The 18032-nt window shown below is 60.3% G+C and overlaps 2 protein-coding genes across 5 annotated transcripts; one reads left to right on the top strand and one right to left on the bottom strand.

The window, feature by feature from the left end:
• Nucleotides 1–1254: 1254 nt before the first annotated feature.
• Nucleotides 1255–4195, top strand: ZACN (zinc activated ion channel). The gene is made up of 8 exons (XM_058675567.1): nucleotides 1255–1465; nucleotides 1551–1595; nucleotides 1724–1830; nucleotides 2038–2207; nucleotides 2789–2913; nucleotides 3015–3225; nucleotides 3315–3449; nucleotides 3726–4195. Exons 2-8 carry the CDS (start codon nucleotides 1584–1586, stop codon nucleotides 3962–3964), a joined length of 999 nt encoding a protein of 332 aa, XP_058531550.1. The 5' UTR covers nucleotides 1255–1465; nucleotides 1551–1583; the 3' UTR covers nucleotides 3965–4195.
• Nucleotides 4196–4535: 340 nt separating this feature from the next.
• Nucleotides 4536–17696, bottom strand: EXOC7 (exocyst complex component 7). Of its 4 annotated transcripts, XM_004592888.4 has the most exons (20): nucleotides 17539–17696; nucleotides 17368–17433; nucleotides 16762–16946; nucleotides 16560–16665; nucleotides 14845–15067; nucleotides 12952–13119; nucleotides 10695–10787; nucleotides 9994–10062; nucleotides 8908–9053; nucleotides 8628–8780; nucleotides 8332–8430; nucleotides 8087–8149; nucleotides 7768–7834; nucleotides 6573–6638; nucleotides 6276–6396; nucleotides 6015–6110; nucleotides 5280–5343; nucleotides 5092–5133; nucleotides 4848–4981; nucleotides 4536–4691 (listed from the first exon to the last, which is right to left on the bottom strand). In XM_004592888.4, the coding sequence occupies exons 1-20, from the start codon at nucleotides 17596–17598 to the stop codon at nucleotides 4589–4591; spliced, it is 2124 nt and encodes a 707-aa protein (XP_004592945.1). In that variant the 5' UTR covers nucleotides 17599–17696; the 3' UTR covers nucleotides 4536–4588. The 4 variants fall into 4 exon arrangements, with proteins under 4 accessions (XP_004592945.1, XP_004592947.1, XP_004592948.1 ...); XM_004592890.4 differs by lacking the exon at nucleotides 9994–10062 and having other exon boundaries at nucleotides 17539–17680; XM_004592891.4 differs by lacking the exon at nucleotides 10695–10787 and having other exon boundaries at nucleotides 17539–17680.
• Between the last annotated feature and the right edge of the window lie 336 nt (nucleotides 17697–18032).

The following is an 18032-nucleotide window of genomic DNA, read 5'->3' as shown; positions in this document are numbered from 1 at the left end:
CAAAACGGGCCCAGCGGCGTGGCCTAGCGGCGAAAGTCCTCGCCTTGAATGCCCCGGGATCCCATATGGGCGCCGGTTCTAATCCCGGCAGCCCCACTTCCTGTCCAGCTCCCTGCTTGTGGCCTGGGAAAGCAGTTGAGGACAGCCCAATGCATTGGGACACTGCACCCGCGTGGGAGACCTGGAAGAGGTTCGAGGTTCCTGGTTCCTGGTGGCTTCGGATCGGCGCGCATTGGTCCGTTGCGGCTCACTTGGGGAGTGAATCATCGGACGGAAGATCTTCCTCTCTGTCTCTCCTCCTCTCTGTATATCTGACTTTGTAATAAAATAAATAAATCTTAAAAAAAAAAAAAAAACACATCCAGGTAAAATCCCTGAGGCTGGAGAGTGTGGATTGCTCCTTGCATGTGGTCATCTGGAAGGCCCGGCAATGCAAAAATCGCCCAGTTGGCAGCCAGCATGTGCAGTGGAGGCAGGCAGTGGGTCTGAGGGCCTTTGATAGTCTGTGAGTGATGGTACATGTGACCGTCCTGCAGGCTTCCAGTCCACCGGAAGTCAGATTACTGTGCTCCCACTTGCCTCGGTCCTTGGCTTTTCCTTCCTGGCTATGGCTTTCTCTCCTCCCAGACAGGGATGTGTGGAGAGGGTTTGTACCATGGCCATAGCAGCGAGTCTAAGGTACTGCCTGGCTAGGGTAGAGGAATGTTCCAGAACATTGCTCACAAGCGCCCCTACCTGTCCTGGAGTTCGCCCTTCTCTGAGGCTCTTTGCATAAAATCGGCTCCAAGTTTAAAGACAGACATGGACATTCCCAAATGTCCTAATCTCACCTCGCCAAACGCAGGGTACTGTGGCCATCGGCTTGGGGACTCAGCCAGGCTGGTTCCAGCCGTGGCTGAAAAGGGGCCAAGTCAGGGGATGAGGTGGGGGCCCTGGGCCTGCCTACTCCCCCTCAACAGGCGTTGAACATACCAGCAAGTTCCAGGTGGTGGAAGTGGAGCAGGACGAGGCCAGGTGCAGGGTGGGCGGAGCTTTGTCCTGGGCTTTGTCTTGGGGTATTTGCGGAACTGGAACGAAGGGGTGCTAAATCCAAGGCCCCAGGGCCCCTGAACAGTAGAGCTACACATCCACAGGGAGGTGACTGGGATCAGGCATGGCTGCTCCCGTGGTGCAGGTGATGGGTCTGAGGTCCCTGCTCCATCTTGCCTTCCTTGGGCTTGGCAGCATCGGGCCCCTGGTTCGGGGGCCCAACTTCAGAGCGCTTGCAGTGGGTAGGTAGAGTGTGAGGTTGTGAACTTTGGGACCTCAGCCCTTGGGGGAGGGTGACCTGTGTCCTCTCTATCCGGCTGTCCCCCTTGACCTCATCTCAGGTGTGGAGGAGCAGGAAGTCATCCAGATCCCTGGCAACGGGAGTGCTCCCCTGCTCGTGAGTGCACATGTGTTCGTGTCCAACGTGTTTAACGTGGTGAGTGCTGTCGGGTGGTTGAGGGGGACTCGTCCTCGGCCTGTGCTGGAGTGTCCTGCCCCGATGGGCTCTCTCTCTCTCACAGGACATCCTGCGCTATACTGTGTCCTACGTGCTGATGCTCCGTCTGGTGAGCCCCGCCCGGGGGGCAGGTGGGACGGAAATGCGCGGCCAGTCCAGCGGGAAGAGTTGGCATTTGCTGGGCTGAGGGTCCTGCATGTGTGACCAGCAGCTTCAGTGGTATCCTTACGTTCCCAGGCCTGGCTGGATGCCCGCCTGGCCTGGAATGCCACCATGTACCCACGGCAAGTTGTCACATTGCCCACGAACTTGCTGTGGACACCTGGACTCTCCATCCGGGAAGCGTAAGTGGGGTAGTTCTAGTGTCGGGGATACAGTGTTACAGCTGAGGCCTGCCTGGTGGACAGTCAGCTCTGTAAGCACCCCCCTGTTGTGGGCATGCCCCCGTTCCTGCCCACCTTGCCCACAGGAAGCCAGTGGGGTTGGGCCCCGGACTCCAGCGTCACCCTTGCCCCAGGCTGGGTCTCTGGTTGTGCTGGCTTCCCCTGCAGGCTCTGGACAGACTGGAAGGACGAGAACCCGCAGGCCACAGTGGGCCAGGACGGCCACGTGGAGGTCAACCTGGCTCTCACCACCGAGGCCAACTGCGACTTTGAGCTCCTGCACTTCCCCAGGGACCAGAGCAGCTGCAACCTCAGCTTCTTCGTTTTTAGCAACTCTGGTACAGCACGGCAGCACACTCCTGGTCTCCAGTGGGCACCTGTCCCAAGGCTGGCTCTGCCCACTGCTGGCTGCCCCAGGCCTGGGGGGAGGGTCGCTGAACACACAGCAGAGCAGCACGTGCAGCCCACTTTCACCTCCCAGACAGCAGCCCTTTGAGCGGCCCTGCCTTCAGCTGCACTCACCACCTCCTCTAGGGCTGTAGCCTCAGGGCTTCCCTGCGCCCCAGAGCAGTGACACGCAGCAGGGTCAGATGGCAGTGGCTGGGACACTTGCTGAAAGTCTGCAGGGCTTGGCCGCTGTGCTGTCACTCCTGGGAGCAGTGTGAAGGGGCATCCACTTGGTAGGCATCCCACAGCCCCAGCAGGTGTCACTGAAGCTGCTACAGGAACCCCACCCTTCCCTGTCAGACCCCTTTGCCATGGAAGGGAAACTGGTAGATGGGTCAAAGACGGCCCCACTGAGCAGCCACAGTCTCTGTCCCTCCCGGCCTGAGGTGGGTTCTGCTTCTATTGCCTGGAGTGACCAAGGCAGGGGAGCTCTGGGCTACTCACTGTCCCCACCCCCTCCCACCCCTTGCAGTGCAGGAGCTGGAGTTCCAGGTCCAAGTGACAAATGAGATTGTGAGCATCAAGAGGGAGTATGTGGTTGAGGCTGTAGAAACCCAGGTCCTAAAAGAGCAGCTGGTGCCCTGCTTCCAGGTGACGGTGAGTTGGGGTCAGGTACGGGGGGCAACGGACAGAGCTGAGGAGTGGAGGGGCTTACCCCGGCCCCCTACCTCCTCCCTGAAATCCTGGCTTCCTCCCAGCTGAGCCTGCGGAACACAGCGCTCAAGTCCATCATAGCTCTCATCGTCCCTGGCGAGGGCTTGCTGTTGGCGGATGTGTGTGGGGGGCTGCTACCCCTGCAGGCCTTTGAACGGATGTCCTACAAAGTGACGCTGCTGCTGGGCTATCTTGTCTTCCACTCCTCGCTGGTGCAGGGCCTGCCCAGCTCCTCCTCCTGCAACCCACTGCTCAGTAAGCCTGCTCTCTCTCTGGTGCCGGGGAAGCCCTGCTCTGTCTGGCCGCCAGACCTGTGATGTGCCATCCCTGCCATCATCACACAGCTTATTTCTTCACCGTTCTGCTGCTGCTGCTCCTGCTCAGTACCGTGGAGACCGTGCTGCTGGCGGGGATGCTGGCCCGGGACACCCTCAGGGCCGGGCATAGCCCCAGCCCAGCCCCGGAGCCTGACCCGAAAGGTGCAGGGGATTGCTAGGGGCGAGTGGTTGGTGAGGGACGAGGCCTGGAGCAGGCTCAGGGGTGGCAGGGGCAGAGCTGGATGTGAGGCCTATGTGTGCTGAGTCCTCCCTGTACTCACACTCCTGGCTCACCTGCCCCTGGGCTCCAGGTGGCCATTATGGGCCAGGCCCACACTGTGTGCCAAAGACGGAGCGCATGCGCTAAGGAGCACTGGGCTCGTGCCCCCTCTCTGCAGGGCCCTGGGCGACAGCTCCTCACCCTGCCTTTCCCTGCAGACCCTCGCAGAGGAGGAGAGGGGTCCAGGAGGAACTGGCTTGAGGCAGCTGACCACGTCTTCCTCCTTGTGTATGTCGCCAGCGTGCTGTGTACCCAGGTCATCTTTGTTGCCATCTGGATATGGGCAACGTGCAAGTCAGACCCACCCCCCGGAATGGATGGCCCCCACGGTGGGCAGCCCAGCATGTGGCAGGGTGGCCTGAAGCAGCTGACCTCAGGACAAGGAGTGGGTTCCTGAGGCTGGGGGGGTGGGTGGGCTGTCTGGGCGTGGTCTCAGGAGAGAGGAGAGGGGGATCCCCCCAAGTTTGCCCTGGGTGAACATATGTGTAGTGTGAAATAAACCTGTCCTTTGAGTGCAAGTGCATTACAAGGGCCTGTCTTCATTCAACTCAGCTGTTTACTCCCAGTGCAAGCAAGTGGGGCCCCGAGGCCACCCTGGCTGCTGAACTTCCCACTGATGGCCACCACTCTCGCATGGGCTCTGGGGAGGAGGTCCCAGTGCTGGATGGCACAGGGTGGGCCAGAATCCCCACCCCGTCCTCTATGCTTCCAGCAGTGTGCCGGACTGCGCAGGGCAGAGAGAGTACCTCCTTCATCCTCCTCTCCCCTTTCCTGCTCCACAGCCATTGGGTGCTCCCTGAGGGTACAGTGCAGGGTCGGGGGGAGGTTACAAACTCCAAAGAGAGAGGTAGCCCTGGTGTCCCAGCATGGCACAGAAGTCAGGGCCACAGGGCTTAGGAATGCGCTTCCGCAAGGGCAGGGTAAAAGGTCTGTGTCAAAGGACTTGAGCCTCACCCGGCCCAGAGTCAAAGTTAACGCTGGTTTATCTGTCCAAGGATGCAGCCAGTCTGGTGCGGTAGGCTCAGGCGGAGGTATCAAAGAGGCGGTCGATCATGTCACCCACCTGCTCCACGCGGTACTTGATATATTTGTCCATGTTCTTGGTGAAGGGCACACTGCCATACCTGACCAGGTGCTGGAGTCAGGCCAGCTGAAAGCCTCACGGCCCAGGGCTCCCACCTACCAGCCACCCCCTGCCTTATGAGAGAGAGGAGAGCGGGGGCCAGGCGGTGGGGAGGAGTGGGCAGCAGGGGCTGAGGGTGCCTGGGAGGGCGGCCCACCTGTGCAGAAAGGCCGCATAGGTCTCCTTGACAACGGTTTTCTGCGCCTGGCGAATCTTGTCCCGCTGCTCCATGTCCGGAACAGCCCAGGCCTTCTGGATCTTGCACAGTTCTTCAAGGCCATCATTGAAGCCCTGGCCACCACCAAGGAGGAAAAGACAGGGAAGCAGAAGACACGCTGGGGCTGTGTCACTGCAGAGGCAGTGGCGGTGGCGGCAGTGGAAGGGAGGGGACCCCGACTCACCTTGAATCGCTCCTTGATCATCTGCCGCTCCTTGTCGCGGAGCTGCGTGGGGTGGGGGACAGGAGGGAGACAGCTCTGCTCAGAGCACAGTCGCCCCTTCCGCTCATCCCTGCACTCCCAGCCCTTTCTGTTTCACTCTTAGCTTTGCCCCGAAGACCCGCCGCTCCCCAGACCGGGCTGCTGCCCACCTTGGCTCCTGGCTGCAGTGCAGGGAGGCTCTTGTCCGTGATGTGGTCGATGACCTTCAGCCAACTGCCAGGCAGAGAGCGAGGCATGAGAGGGGCTGCGGCCATGGGCCACTGCTGCCCCCCAGGCACGAGTCTGGTTGTTTCTGTTAGACCTGTTGGTCTATCAGGGGATGGGGGCAGTGGGGAACTGATCGGGGTCACTGCTAAGCTGATCAAGATCTCTTACTTGGGAACAGAGCTTAAGACACTCACTGCGAGTCAAGCACAGGATACCCACAGTACAATGACCCTACAATGGAACAAACACCTCTTCTAGGCCTGGCATAGATGACTCAGAAATTAAGACAGAGAAATAAGGGAGAAAGAAAGGAGGGAGAGGGGAGTGAGGAGAGGGGAGAGAAGAAACAAACTAAGAAGACAGCTAGGGAGTCAGACAGCGAGTTCAAGGGCTCCTGCACCCTTGCCAGTCTGGGGCTACGCCTGACCCACAGCTTTGTCAATGTGGGCTCCTCATGTCCCCTCGGCCCAGACCACCATGCGGAGAGGCCAGCCATAGGGAGCAGGCGGTTGATAAAAGACGAAGCAGAGGAGTGGGGGCCATGAAGGAGCAGTTCCCTGTCACTGACCCCACACTGTGGAGGCCCTGAGGAGGAATGGACTGGGCCATGTGGGGCATGGGGACTCTGGGGGCTGTGGCCACCAGGGTCTGGAGCCCACTGTGGCTGGGGGCCGCACCTGCGCTGGTAGGTCTGGATCTGCTGCTCAATGTGCTCACGGTAGGAGCGTTCGGCGGTCTTCTGGGTGACAGCCACCAGCTGGATCAGCTCCGACCTGGGAAGGCGGAGGAGACAAGACAGACCTGGCCTCCAGGTCTCCCAAGGCCCCTGGCCTCTGTGTCCCCTCCCACCTTATCCTCCAGTGCCGAGGTGGTAGCCCCACCCCAGAGGCGCCAACGCGTGCAGCCAGCCCCGGCAGGACCTGCCCTGTGGCACTCACTTCTCCAGGGCCTTGAGAATGTAGTTGTAGTTATTGTGCAGGAAAATGGCACTCAGAGCGGGGTCCTCGTACACCTTGGACTTGCTCAGCAAGTTCAACTGAAGGTTGCCCAGAACTTTGCCTGTGCAGGGAAGGGGGCCCAGTCTCACGACTCACTGACTAGCACCCCCCATTGCTCCCCTGACTCTCAGAGGCCCCTGCGCCCTGCACTGGAACACAGGTCGCAGCCACCAAGGTCAGAGGGCTCTGATGGGCATGTGGGGCGGGAGACGGTGGGCCTTACTGAAGGGAACTCACAGATGTAGGTGCTGAGCAGCCGCTTGCTGAACTCAGAGCTGTAGCTGGTGGCAGAGGAGCTGGTCTCTGTGGGAGGAGAAGCCGGTCACTGTAGGGGCAGTAGCTGAGGCCTTGAGGCCCCCCGCCCAGCAGGGGCAGCCTGAGGCATGTTGGTCAAGCAGGACCCAGGGGTGTCCCTGATGGGCTGGGTATCGGAGCTCTGGGGCTGCCCCCAGCCACAGGAAGGGCTGTCCCAGGGCTGCTTCTAGACCCCAGGACTTCCCCTTGGTCATAATGGACAGCGCGGTTAAGGAGCAGGTCATGCAGCGGGAAGGCTGGGAGGACCAGGTTGAGGGAGTGGGGGATGGGACCCAGACTCAGCCTCCAACCATGCCCCCTGCTGGGTGGGATCTAACTAGTCCCCACTTTCCCCACTGGCCACCAGCCACACCCAAGGATGGCTTGCCACAGCTTCTCTAGCTCCTCCCCCCACCCGACCCTTCTGCTGTCCCACGGAGCAACAGACCCCAGAGTAGGGTGAAGGGCGTATCCAGGGTGCACGACACAGCAGGTGCTGCGCAGGTAAGCTCAGAGACAGAGTGGCCACAATGGGGGCTGAGAGACGATAGCACCCCCCGCCCCCCAACAGGTGCTGAGAGCAGTCCCCAGGGAGCCACCCTCGGGGCTGTAGAGCCGCACGGCTTACCTCGGGGGTCTAAAGGAATATTGTATGTGTCCCCAAGAACTACGGAGTGCACACAGGGGACAGAGCGAGAGGCAAGAGGGAGAGAGACGCAAGTGCAAACACAGGTTAGAGATGCGGTCCAGGACCCTGTCAAGCAGACCGCTCCCCACGCCAGCTGGGCCCTCTGAAGCAGGGGAGACACTGGCATGTGGGGGGTCCAGACAGCCAGAGCCAGAGCCAGCTGTCTGTCCCCCCATGGCGGGGGAAGGTGCTCAGTGCTTGCAGTGACCAGAGCCGGAGCTTGCCCTGCCACACTGGGGTGGCAGTCTGTTCACCAAGGGCATAGGCCAACCTTGCTCTGCAGGCGCTCAGCCAGGGATGGTCCAGCAGCCGGGGCCTCCACCAGTCACTCTCAAACCCAGGCCATGAGTTGGGAGAGCTTCCTCAGTCACCACCTCCTGGGGGGACTCCCCCACATTCCCGCGCAAGAGCAGACGGCGCAGGGGCTACCCAGCTGAGAGTGCCAAGTACCTTGGGAGGCCAGCATTGCACCTGCCGTCTCCTGGAAGTCCAGAAGCTGTTGGAGGAAGAGGATGGCCTGGGAGAGCACAGGTACAGGGGGCAGGTCAGGGCAGCAACAGGCTGCTTCCTTCCTCTAGCTTCCACCCAGTGCCAAGCACAGCTGCCAGCTTTCACGCTGTGGGCCTTGCTGCCCAGAAAGGGGCTGTTCGCTGAGATGCCAGGCTGTTCATCCTGCCACCCCAGCACCCATGCCTGAATGGCTCGGGCCCTGGCCAGGGTCCCTCCACTCTCCTCCCTCCCTCCACGGGGGTCCTTGCAGGGCACCTACGTTGCTTGTGAGCTCATGTACTGTGCCATCCTTGGGCATGTTGTATTCCTTGTCTGGGTCATTCTGCGGATAAAACAGTCTTCAGCTCCCAGACACAGCTGCCTGCTGTGGCACCAGCTCCTAGCAGGCGAGCATAAGGACGCCCCTCGGACCCAGAGGCTGATGGGATACAGCCCAGCCGTCTGGCCTGTTTCCCACCCATTCGCTGGCCAGGCAGGAGTCCCGGAAGGAGGGAGAGCAGGTACCTTGATGTTGTCAGCAAAGTCCTCCAGCGCTTTCGCTCCTACTGTCTCCATGGAGCTGATGATGCTGGGCAGCTTGTTCTTGGTGCTGGCAGCTGTGCCCTGAGGACGCGCACACACACACACACACACTCCTCTGCAGCCCTGGCCAGAGCCCTGCTGGCCCGCCCTCCTTCCAGCTCCTTCCATGCCCCACACCTTGGGGGCTGACTTTTTTCAGTCTCCTGTGAGGCCCTGTGGCAGCAGCTATGGGGCCGTGGAGGGGGTTCTCCCAGGGCTGGGGGGCAGCCACGGCATACCTGGAGCACTTGATCGAACTCGGGCTTGGTCTGCTTGAGGTGGCGCAGGATGGGGAAGACGGTGAGCACCGTGGAGAAGTCGTGCCGGATGATGGCCTTGCGCGCAGCTGACACGATGTTCTCCCCCTCGAGCATCAGCCCATCCAGCGCGTCCTGAGCAAGGGCAGGGCCCCAGCTCAGCGCAGGGCCCGAGGGGGCTTCCCGGGGCCCACCTGTCTGTCTCCCCCGACCCCTGGCTCCCGCCGGCCGGGGCCCCGGGTAGCCGGCAGGCAGGCAGGACCTGGATGAGGGAGTCGAAGGTCTTCTTCTGGTGGTGCTCTGGGATGATGTCCACCAGCAGCTGGTACTCGCTCTGGGCCAGCTTGACGAAGGCGCTGACACAGTGAATGTAGGCGTCCGTCTCCACGTCCAGCACGTCGTCTCTCCCTGGGGGGACAGCAGTGCCCCTGAGCCACTGGGCTGGGAGCACCCACTCTCCCCGCTGAGGGCAGAGGGAGGAGGTGTGGGTCTCCCCAGCCTCCGGTCCATGGCCCCAAGCAGCCGGGAAAGGGGCAGCAAGCCGCAAGGGCTCTGCGGGCCCGCCTGGGCCGGAGGGGAAGAAGAGAGCTGAGTCCAGCTTGGAGCCTGGATTCACCTTCCAGCTCTGCGCAAATGGACTTTAGGTCCCCAGAGCGCTAGATGTTAGAAGGGAGGGAGAAGGGCAGAGGATGGGAGGACTGGGGGAGTGCCCTGTGTCTACTTCCTGGCTCAGGAGTGTCTGTGACCTGTTCCTGCAGGAGGTAGCCCCTCTGGGCTAGTGGCAGTACCCCTCAAAGAGTGGCACTGTGCTTATCCATGTGAGGTGACTGGGTCTGGGGAGGCTGTTGGCAGCCCCGCAGGCCTTCTGGAACATACAACTGGGTAGTGGGCTGTGAGGGAGGCTGGCTCAGGAGGGGATGGGGTCAAAACGTGAGAAGAGACAATGATCCCAGATGGGGAGGACCCTGTGGCCGGTTCGGGGCGCCTACAGGCCAAACCAGTGGCTTGCACCAAGGGAGCCGCTCTGAGGAGTTGGGTGCCGCAGCTGCTCCAGGAGTCATGCTTCGGGGCTCCCTGCCCTCAGGGGGGCCACCTGCCCTCTGCCTGCCTCTCCCCTAGCTCAGGCCCTGAGGGCTGGGTGGCATTCCCATCTGCAGAAAGGCAAGGAGACTTAGTGCTCACAGAGAGACAGAGAGAGAGAAAGAGGCCAGAGCAACAGGTGAGAGGCGAGCAGGCCTGGCCGTCCTCAGAGCAGAGTGTGCCCGGCGGGGCCTGGCAGGAGCCGGCTTCGAGGGCGGCTGCAGGGGCGGCGGTGGCGGCTGCCCTCAGGCTGGGCTGCGGTACTCACCGGCCAGCGGCCCGTGCTTGTCGTTCAGGGCCTCGGACAGGTGCTTAACTCGGAAATCATGCTCGTGACCTAGCGAGACGTTGGCCGCACAAACACAAGCAGCGTTTATCCAGGGGCTGGGGGGCTGCCCCTCAGGGTACAGGGAAGAAGCCCTTGATCTCCAAGAGGGGGGATGTGAGACGGGCCACCACGGGGCAAGGGCCCCGGGGAGGGCTCTGAGCCCCTGGGCCTCCGACCACCGTGCGAACAGCCCTTTCAAGCCTGACTTGCAGCTGGTGCCTGAGCAGCCTTCGGTTGCTCGTGCCCTGGGCCCAGGATTCCCGGGGAAAAGTGAGAAAGAGCCACGGCCTCCAGGCACCTGCCCCCTGCGGGCACATTCTCCCCTTGCTGGGCCGGGGGGACCACCCCTGCTGGTCTGGGCGTGAAAGGGCTGCCCTAAGACAAAGGAGCCTTCTGAGTCACACAGGGGACAGGACAGAGAGAGGGAGGGGGAGACCTCGGGGAGGGCAGAGCTGCCGTCAGCCAGCCAGGACCAGGGCCCCAGAACCTGTCCCTGTGCCCGTGGAAGCCTGCCGGCGCAGGGACCTGCCTTTCCCACCCTGTCCCTCTCAGGGTCAGCCCTCCTGGGGGAAGCTCTGCCCTGCCGAGGGAGGAGACATACAGTGGATGGAGTGGGGAGGGAGGGAGTGTGGGGTGATTACCTTCCAGAGGAATGAGGTTAGAGCCCCCCTTTTTCCCATCTAGACCATGCTGGGAATACTGTTTCAGAAGGTGCTGAGCCTTCCGGATCGTCCCTGTCACCAGAGCCACAGAGAAGAGATAAGAAGACCTGGGAAGAGTGAGAGAACGCGGCAGCGGCCCTCCACCTGCCCCAGCCCACGCGCCCCTGCGCCTTCCCCAGCAGCCCCAGGCTCAGCACGAGGAGCTCTGGTACCACCACGGGCTCTCACTGTTCTGGAATCGAGTTCATTTTAGGGGGTGCAGAAGGCACCGGAGGTGGACCAAGGGCCACCAGGAAAAGGCGAAAATGAGAAATGCTGTGGAGTAGCACCGCGGGGTGGGCAGGGCCTAGGGCGCCCCAAGCCCAGGCAGAGTCCTCCCAGCACTGGCAAGCGGCCAAGCCCGAGCCCTTGGCAGCTGGGAGTAGACGCAGCTCCCCGGGAGGGGCCTCCCACACCCGATGGGCACCCTGAGCCACCAAAGCGAGTCCATAGCCCAGCAGAGCTTAACAGAAGCCACCACAGAGAGCCCAGAGGAGAGCAGGGGAGGAGGGGATGTGCTCTTGGTGTGGGGGGAAAAAACAACGGTTAGTGTCACACAGGCAAACAATCACGACCAAACTGTGGCCCTGGCCTCGGGGTGAGGGGGCGGCCCTGCGGTGGGAAGGAGACATCGCAGGGTACAGACCCTAAGGACATGAGCCAGCTCACCAAGCAGACCTGGACGGCTGCCCTGCGCACACGTGGGCCTGGGGGAGGAGGCCGCCGGCCTTCATGCTGGACAGTCTTCCCCCAGCTCCTGCCTTCCCTGGTGCCTGGGCGCAGCTGGCCACAGGCAGGCTGTGTAGAGGGGCTCACAACTGGTTGCCACGCTGGCCAGGCATGGCTCCCGTTGGCCCCCTACGACCTCCGCTTTGTTGGGCAGGCCTGGCTAAGGAACCGACCCCATTCCTGGCCCATGCATGACCAGGAGCAGGTGGGCCACTGGCTAAATGGAGGGAACTGGCAGTGGGGATGTGGGGGTGCTGATCACCAACACCCAACTACCAGGGATGGAGCTGAGGTTGTCAGGGCGTCTTCACTGGTTCCCAGCTGCACCCCTGAGCCTACCAGCTCCGGCCAACTCAGGGACTCTGACAGCAGAACAGGGTCCTGCCCTTGGGCCTGGGGCCAAGGGCAGATCAGCTCACTGTGAACACACCTGCAGACCCTCCTCCTGGAATACTCACCTCCCCCCGACACCACGGCTGTGAGCACCCCGGGAGTCATGCAGGTGGGTTCTGGTACAACCAGTGAGCCCACCCAAGTCCAAGGCAGCAGAGGACGCAGCACAAATGGGGCCCAAGCAGCCCTTGCAGCCTCATGGGGACAGCCCGTGGCCAAGTGCGACAGGCAGGGTAGACCAGCAGCTGCGCGGGCACTCGCAGCTCAGTAGGCCAGGTTAGCAATCATGGTGTGCGGTAGGGGAGGTGGCCAGGGCTTTCACACAGTGGGCAGGGGGCAGCACTTCCTGCCAGCCACCCGTGCCAGCCTCTACTCATGGGTTCCACCTGGCCAGGCAGATTCTCCAAACCCTAACCCAAGGCCCAAGGAGGAGCAGACACTCGTGTCCTGCAGGCCTAAACAGCTGGTTCTCAGAGGTGCAGGTAGGCAGGTCCTGGAGAGATGGAGGAATCTCCTCAAAGCCTGCGGTCACTACAGCCAGGTCCTCCGGGCTGCAGCACCCTGGGTGGCCCTTCCCAACAACCAGGGACAGCCGGGCCTGCCACTCTGTGGCTGACACACGGAGACACCAGAAACACAGACAATGAACCATCCAGCCAGACCCCGACAACCCACGGCCCAGGCCGCTGCCCGCAATGGCCCTTGGGGGGCTTTTTCACCTCAGTTCTTCTGAGAGCCCCACCCACCTGACAGCAGTGTCACTGGGAGTCGCCCTGGCTTACTGGAAGGCCTAGACTAGAGGGCCCGCCCCCTCTCCAGCCCCATTGTCTTGCAGCAGCAGTGTGCCCAGCAGGTGGCTCTGCCCTGGCCAGCTGCCAGAGGATGAAGACAGCTGTCCACCTGTACTTGCTCCTCCCCTGCCCTTCCCCCTGACATCACTGCCGAGGGCCTGGCTGTCTGGCCAGTGCCTTCACAGCTGGGGCAGCCACCAGGGCGCACCCCAGGAGCCTGACTGAAGTAGCCTGGGCCCAGGCAGCCTCGTGGCCGCTCCTCAGATGGGCCAGCAAGGGCTCACCTGGTCGCTTCGCCGGCTTCTTGGTGGGTGTGTCTTTCCTCTTGTTGGGGACGGCAGGGGAGTAGGGGACCCCGGAGGAGGAACTGCTCTTCCGGAAATGCTCCTTTAGGCCCCTGATGGAACGGTCCAGCTGGCTGGAGCGGATCTGGTAGTAGACATTCATGAAGTCTGTGGAGATGGAGCAGAGGGGTGTGGCAGAGGCGTCCTCAGAGCGCAGAGCCTCCCTGCCCACAGGAAAGAGGCTGCTTTGTCCACTTCTTAACCCCTGCTTAGCGGCTGCTTTGAGAAACAAAACCTTAAACAAAAAAGTCTTTGCTTTATTTGTTTTTTTTAAAAATATACACAGGGGCTGGTGCCGTGCTGCGTGCAACGCCAGCATCTCATACATGTGCTGGCTTGTGTCCCAGTTGCTCTGTTTCTTCTCTTTTCTTTTCTTTCTTTTTTTGTAAGATTTACTTATTCTTATGTAAAGTCAGATTTACAGAGAGAGAAGAGACAGAGAAACAGATCTTCCATCCACTGGTTCACTCCCCAAGTGGCTGCAATCGCCAGAGCTGAGCTGATCTGAATCCAGGAGCCAGGAGCTTCTCCCAGGTCTCCCACGTGGGTGCAGGGTCCCAAGGCTTTGGGCCATCTTCTATTGCTTTCCCAGGGCACAGGCAGGGAGCTGGATGGGAAGTGGAGCAGCCGGGACATGAATAGCACCTACATGTGATGTTACCACCACAGGGTGGAGGATTAACTTGTGGCACCACCTCAGTGACCCCCCCATGAGCACCTCGGAGGCAGTCTCAGTGTGGAGTGAACCAGTGCAGAGGCTGCAGCTGCATGGTACTCCCGGGCATGGCAGCTGAACATCAAAGTGAGGCACCTGTGGGCAGACTTGAAGGGCTGGCGTTGTCACTTGCAGTGTCTGCATTCCCTATTGTAATGCTGGCTGGAGGCCCACTTCCGCTCTGCTCCAGCTCCCTGCTCATGTGCCTGGGAGGACAGCGGTGACAGCGCAGGTCCCGGGGTCCCTGCCACCCTTGTGGGAGACCCTGAGGGAGACCCTGGCTTTGGCTTGGCTCAGACACAGCTGTTGGGGGCAATCTGGGGAGTGAGACAGCAGACCAAGCCCACACCCTGCTCTCATCCTTGCTCTTTCAGACACTAACTAATTTTAAAATTTAAACCACCCAGGGCCTGGTACAGTAACCTAGTGCCTAAAATCCTTGCCTTGCATTGCGTTGGGATCCTATCTGGGTATCCCAGTTGTTCCCCATGTGGGAGACCTGGAAGAAGCTCCTGGCTTTGGATGGGCTCAGCTCTGGCCATTGTGGCCACTTTGGGAGTAAACCAGTGGATGGAAGATCTTTTTCTCTGTCTCCTCTCTCTGTAAATCTGACTTTCCAATAAAAATAAATAAATCTTTTAAAAAAATCTGATCTTACATAAAAAAAGAAAGTAACATATCAGAAATGAATAAAATGGGCCCAGCAGCGTGGCCTACTGGCAAAAGTCCTCGCCTTGAACGCGCCAGGATCCCATATGGGCGCCGGTTCTAATCCCGGCAGCTCCACTTCCCATCCAGCTCCCTGCTTGTGGCCTGGGAAAGCAGTCGAGGACGGCCCAAAGCTCTGGGACCCTACACCTGCGTGGGAGACCCGGAAGAGGTTCCTGGTTCCCGGCTTCGGATTGGCGCGCATTGGTCCGTTGCGGCTCACTTGGGGAGTGAAACATCGGACGGAAGATCTTCCTCTCTGTCTCTCCTCTCTGTATATCTGACTTTGTAATAAAAATAAATAAATCTTAAAAAAAAAAAGAAAAAGAAATGAATAAAATAAATTCAAATAGCAAAAAAAAAAAAAGCACCACCCAGAGACCCAGCAGATGCGCCCCGCTGGCCCTCACCTTGGTTGCGGCCATACTCCACAAGCCAGCGGGCGATACGGACCACGTCCTGCAGCACACTCTCGGGCAGCTGCTCCAGGGCCACGTCCTCCTGCACCTCCAGCTCATCGTCGCCGCCGATCAGGTCCAGGATGAGCACAGGGGAGACCACTTTGCTGTGCCGGGTCATCAGGCTCCGGAACTCTGACTCCAGCGACTCCTTGCCCCGCTCAAACAGCAGTTTCTGTCGGGGCAACAAAGGGAGCAGGACGAGGCCAGAGCTGTGGAGGCGCAGGCTAAGCCGCTGCCTGCAACGCTGGTTTGAGTCCCCACCGCTCCACTTCCACTCCACGTTCTAGCTCCCTGCTAAGGCACCTGGGAGAGCAGCAGGTCACAGCCCAAGTGTTCAGGTGTCTACCCACCCATGCAGGAGACCCTGCTGGGATGCTGGGCTCTAGGTTCAGCTTGGTCCAGCCCTGGCTGATGCAGCCATTAGGGCAGTGACCCAGAAGATGGGAGATGGCTTTCTGTTGTCACCTGCTGTTTCCTAGGGTGAGCCTAGGCAGGGAGCTAGAATCGGGAGTGGGACCAGAACTCAGCCCTGGGCGTTGATGTGGGATGTGAGGGTTCCAAGTGGCATGGTAACTGCTTCCTCCTGAGACCACCACATCACTGTTCTAGAACGTACTCCTTCTCCTTATAAAATGCATGTTACCGGGGCTCGGCAACGTGGCCTGGTGGCTAAGGTCCTCGCCTTGATCCCATATGGCCGCTGGTTCTTATCCCGGCAGCTCCACTTCCTCTCTATCTCTCCTCCTCTCAGTATATCTGACTTTGTAATAAAAAATAAAATAAATATTAAAAATAAAATAAAATAAAATAAAATGCATGTTACCTTGGGAGCTGCCCCACAACTTGTGTCCCTGTGCCCTTTTTTCCTTTTAACTTTCTCTCCTTCCTTTCAAAATCAGAGTTACAGAGAGAGAGCGAGAGACAGAGAGAGCTTCCATCTGCTAGTTCACTCCCCAAATGGCCCAAACCCCAAGGGCTGCGCCAGACCTAAGCCAGGAGCTCTTCCGTGGTCTCCCACGTGGGCACATGGCTCCATGTACTTGGAACAGTGCCCACTAGTTTCCCTAGCTGTACCAGCATGGAGCTGGATTGGAAGTGGAATAGCTGGGACTTACATGGATGGGATGCTGGTTTGGCAGGTGGTAGCTCTACCTGCCCAGCCACAATGCCAGTCCCATCACCGTGTTTCTTGGTCATTGAGTGACTGACCTGCACACTGAGCTTTAGTGACGCCTTCTCAAAACATGAAGGCATGACTATGTACTGCCACTACTGACTGTTATACCTTCATTTTTGTTTTTAATTTTTAAAAATATCTCTTTATTTATTTGAAAGACTGGGAGAAATGAAGCTTTGGTCTGGGGAGACTGGCAGTGGGGATGGTCACACGTGAGAACCCGACTGTACACTTAAAGGGGTGGACATAGTAGTTTCATAGCACGCCCTGATCCATTTATAAAGCTCCAATGTGACATTTATGCTTCATGTGCCATTTATACTTCAGCTTGGTTCTAATTCTGTAACGTTGGAGGCCAAGGTCTTCTGGTGAAGAGCCTGTGAAGCCCAGCCCCCCAGCCAGCGTCCTGTATTCCTCCTAAGTTGGCCCACCGCCCCTCCACAGCTGGCAGCAGGCAGCGCCCTCCCACGCCTCCCCAGCCCCTCACCACTTTGTTGAGCTCTGGGCTGTCTGGACTGTTGTCCTGGAAATACTCCACGGCCTTCTGGATCCTGGCCATGCTCCCCAGGTACTCCTCCAGCCTGCCCGTGGGGCTGTGGATGGGAGGCCGGGGGTCAGCTTGGGAGAAGGAGGAGAGAGCGGGGAAATGGCCACAGATCCCAGCGTCCCTTCCCAGGGCCCCGGCCCACCCCTCCCGGATGGTCTTCTCTGTGTCGCTGGCCACATGGTAGTAGCCGATGACATGGTCCAGGCAGGCCAGCGTCTTCTCCACGTTCTCCTGCAGCCGCTGCAGGTTCTCGGTCTGCGTGTGCACCGGGATGATGGAGTTTTCCAGTTTCATAAGGCGGCTCTCGAAGGAGGACAGGATGGACACCTGTGGAGTGCAGCCCCTGGCTCTCAGACCCCTGGCAGGGGGGCTCCTGTGCATCCCGGGTGCAGCTCAGCTCTGCTGTTCTAAACAGTAAGCTGGACGCAGGAATGCCTCAGGTGCGCCCCCGGGGCACCATCGTGTCCCCCAGCCTCCACCGAGGCTTGCCCAGGTGCCTCAGCAGGGAGCTGGGTTGGAAGTGGAGCCGGGACTGGAACCGGCGCCCTTAGAGGATGCTGCCGCTGCAGGTGCCTTCTTCATCCAGCGCCTGTTGCCTACAAGGCGGCCACGGTCTCCTGCGACCCTGGGAGAGCTGCCAGGAGCCAGCCCCGTCACCATCGGCGCCACCCCATGAGCCGGGCTGCAGCCCGGGGTGAGGGTCGGGGGTTCGCCTCCCGCCCTCCGCCCAAGCCCACGAGGCCCTCACCATGTTCTTGGTCAGCTGGTCGCTCTTCTCCAGGCTGTCACGGATGAACGACAGCGTCTCCTCCTCCTACAGGCAGCGGAGAGGGAGCCATCACGGGACGCCGGAGGCCGAGGGGAGACCCCTCGCTCTCCGGCCCGGCTCTCGGCCCCCTTGCCCTCAGAGCAGCCCCACCTGCTTCAGTTTGTCCTCGATCTCCCGCCGCCGGGCGGATGCCTCTTGAGGGGGAATCATCGCTCTCCACCTTGGGACCTCCACTTTCCAGGGTCTACCTGCCCTCCCGGGCCCGGTCGGCTCCCGTCCCTGTCACACCCACTTCCGCCTCTAGTCCCGCCCAGGGCGCTCACGCAGCCATGTTGGGAGTGGCAGGCGGAAGCGTGGCTGAGCGGGGCTCAGACCTAAGCATAGGTGGGCTGCCATCTTAGGTGTGGCGGATGAGGGAGGCGGGCCCGGAGTGCCCCATCCTTATTCCTCCGGGCCGACTCCCTGCCAGAGCGAGAAGGTTCTGGGCCTCGCGGCTAGAAGTTCACTTAGTCGCAAAAGTGACTGGACAGGCGCCCCTCCTCCAAGGGTCACTCACTTTTCAGTTAAAGCATCCCAATAAAATGAAAGTTCGACTCGAAATCTATTTTGTAGCCACCTGCTCAGAGATCCCCAAGGTCTGTAAC

The sequence above is a fragment of the Ochotona princeps genome, chromosome 17 (genome assembly GCF_030435755.1).
Source record: "Ochotona princeps isolate mOchPri1 chromosome 17, mOchPri1.hap1, whole genome shotgun sequence".
NCBI classification, from domain to species: domain Eukaryota; kingdom Metazoa; phylum Chordata; class Mammalia; order Lagomorpha; family Ochotonidae; genus Ochotona; species Ochotona princeps.
Note: the sequence above shows the minus strand (reverse complement) of the source record. Positions and strands in the feature narration are given on the sequence as shown.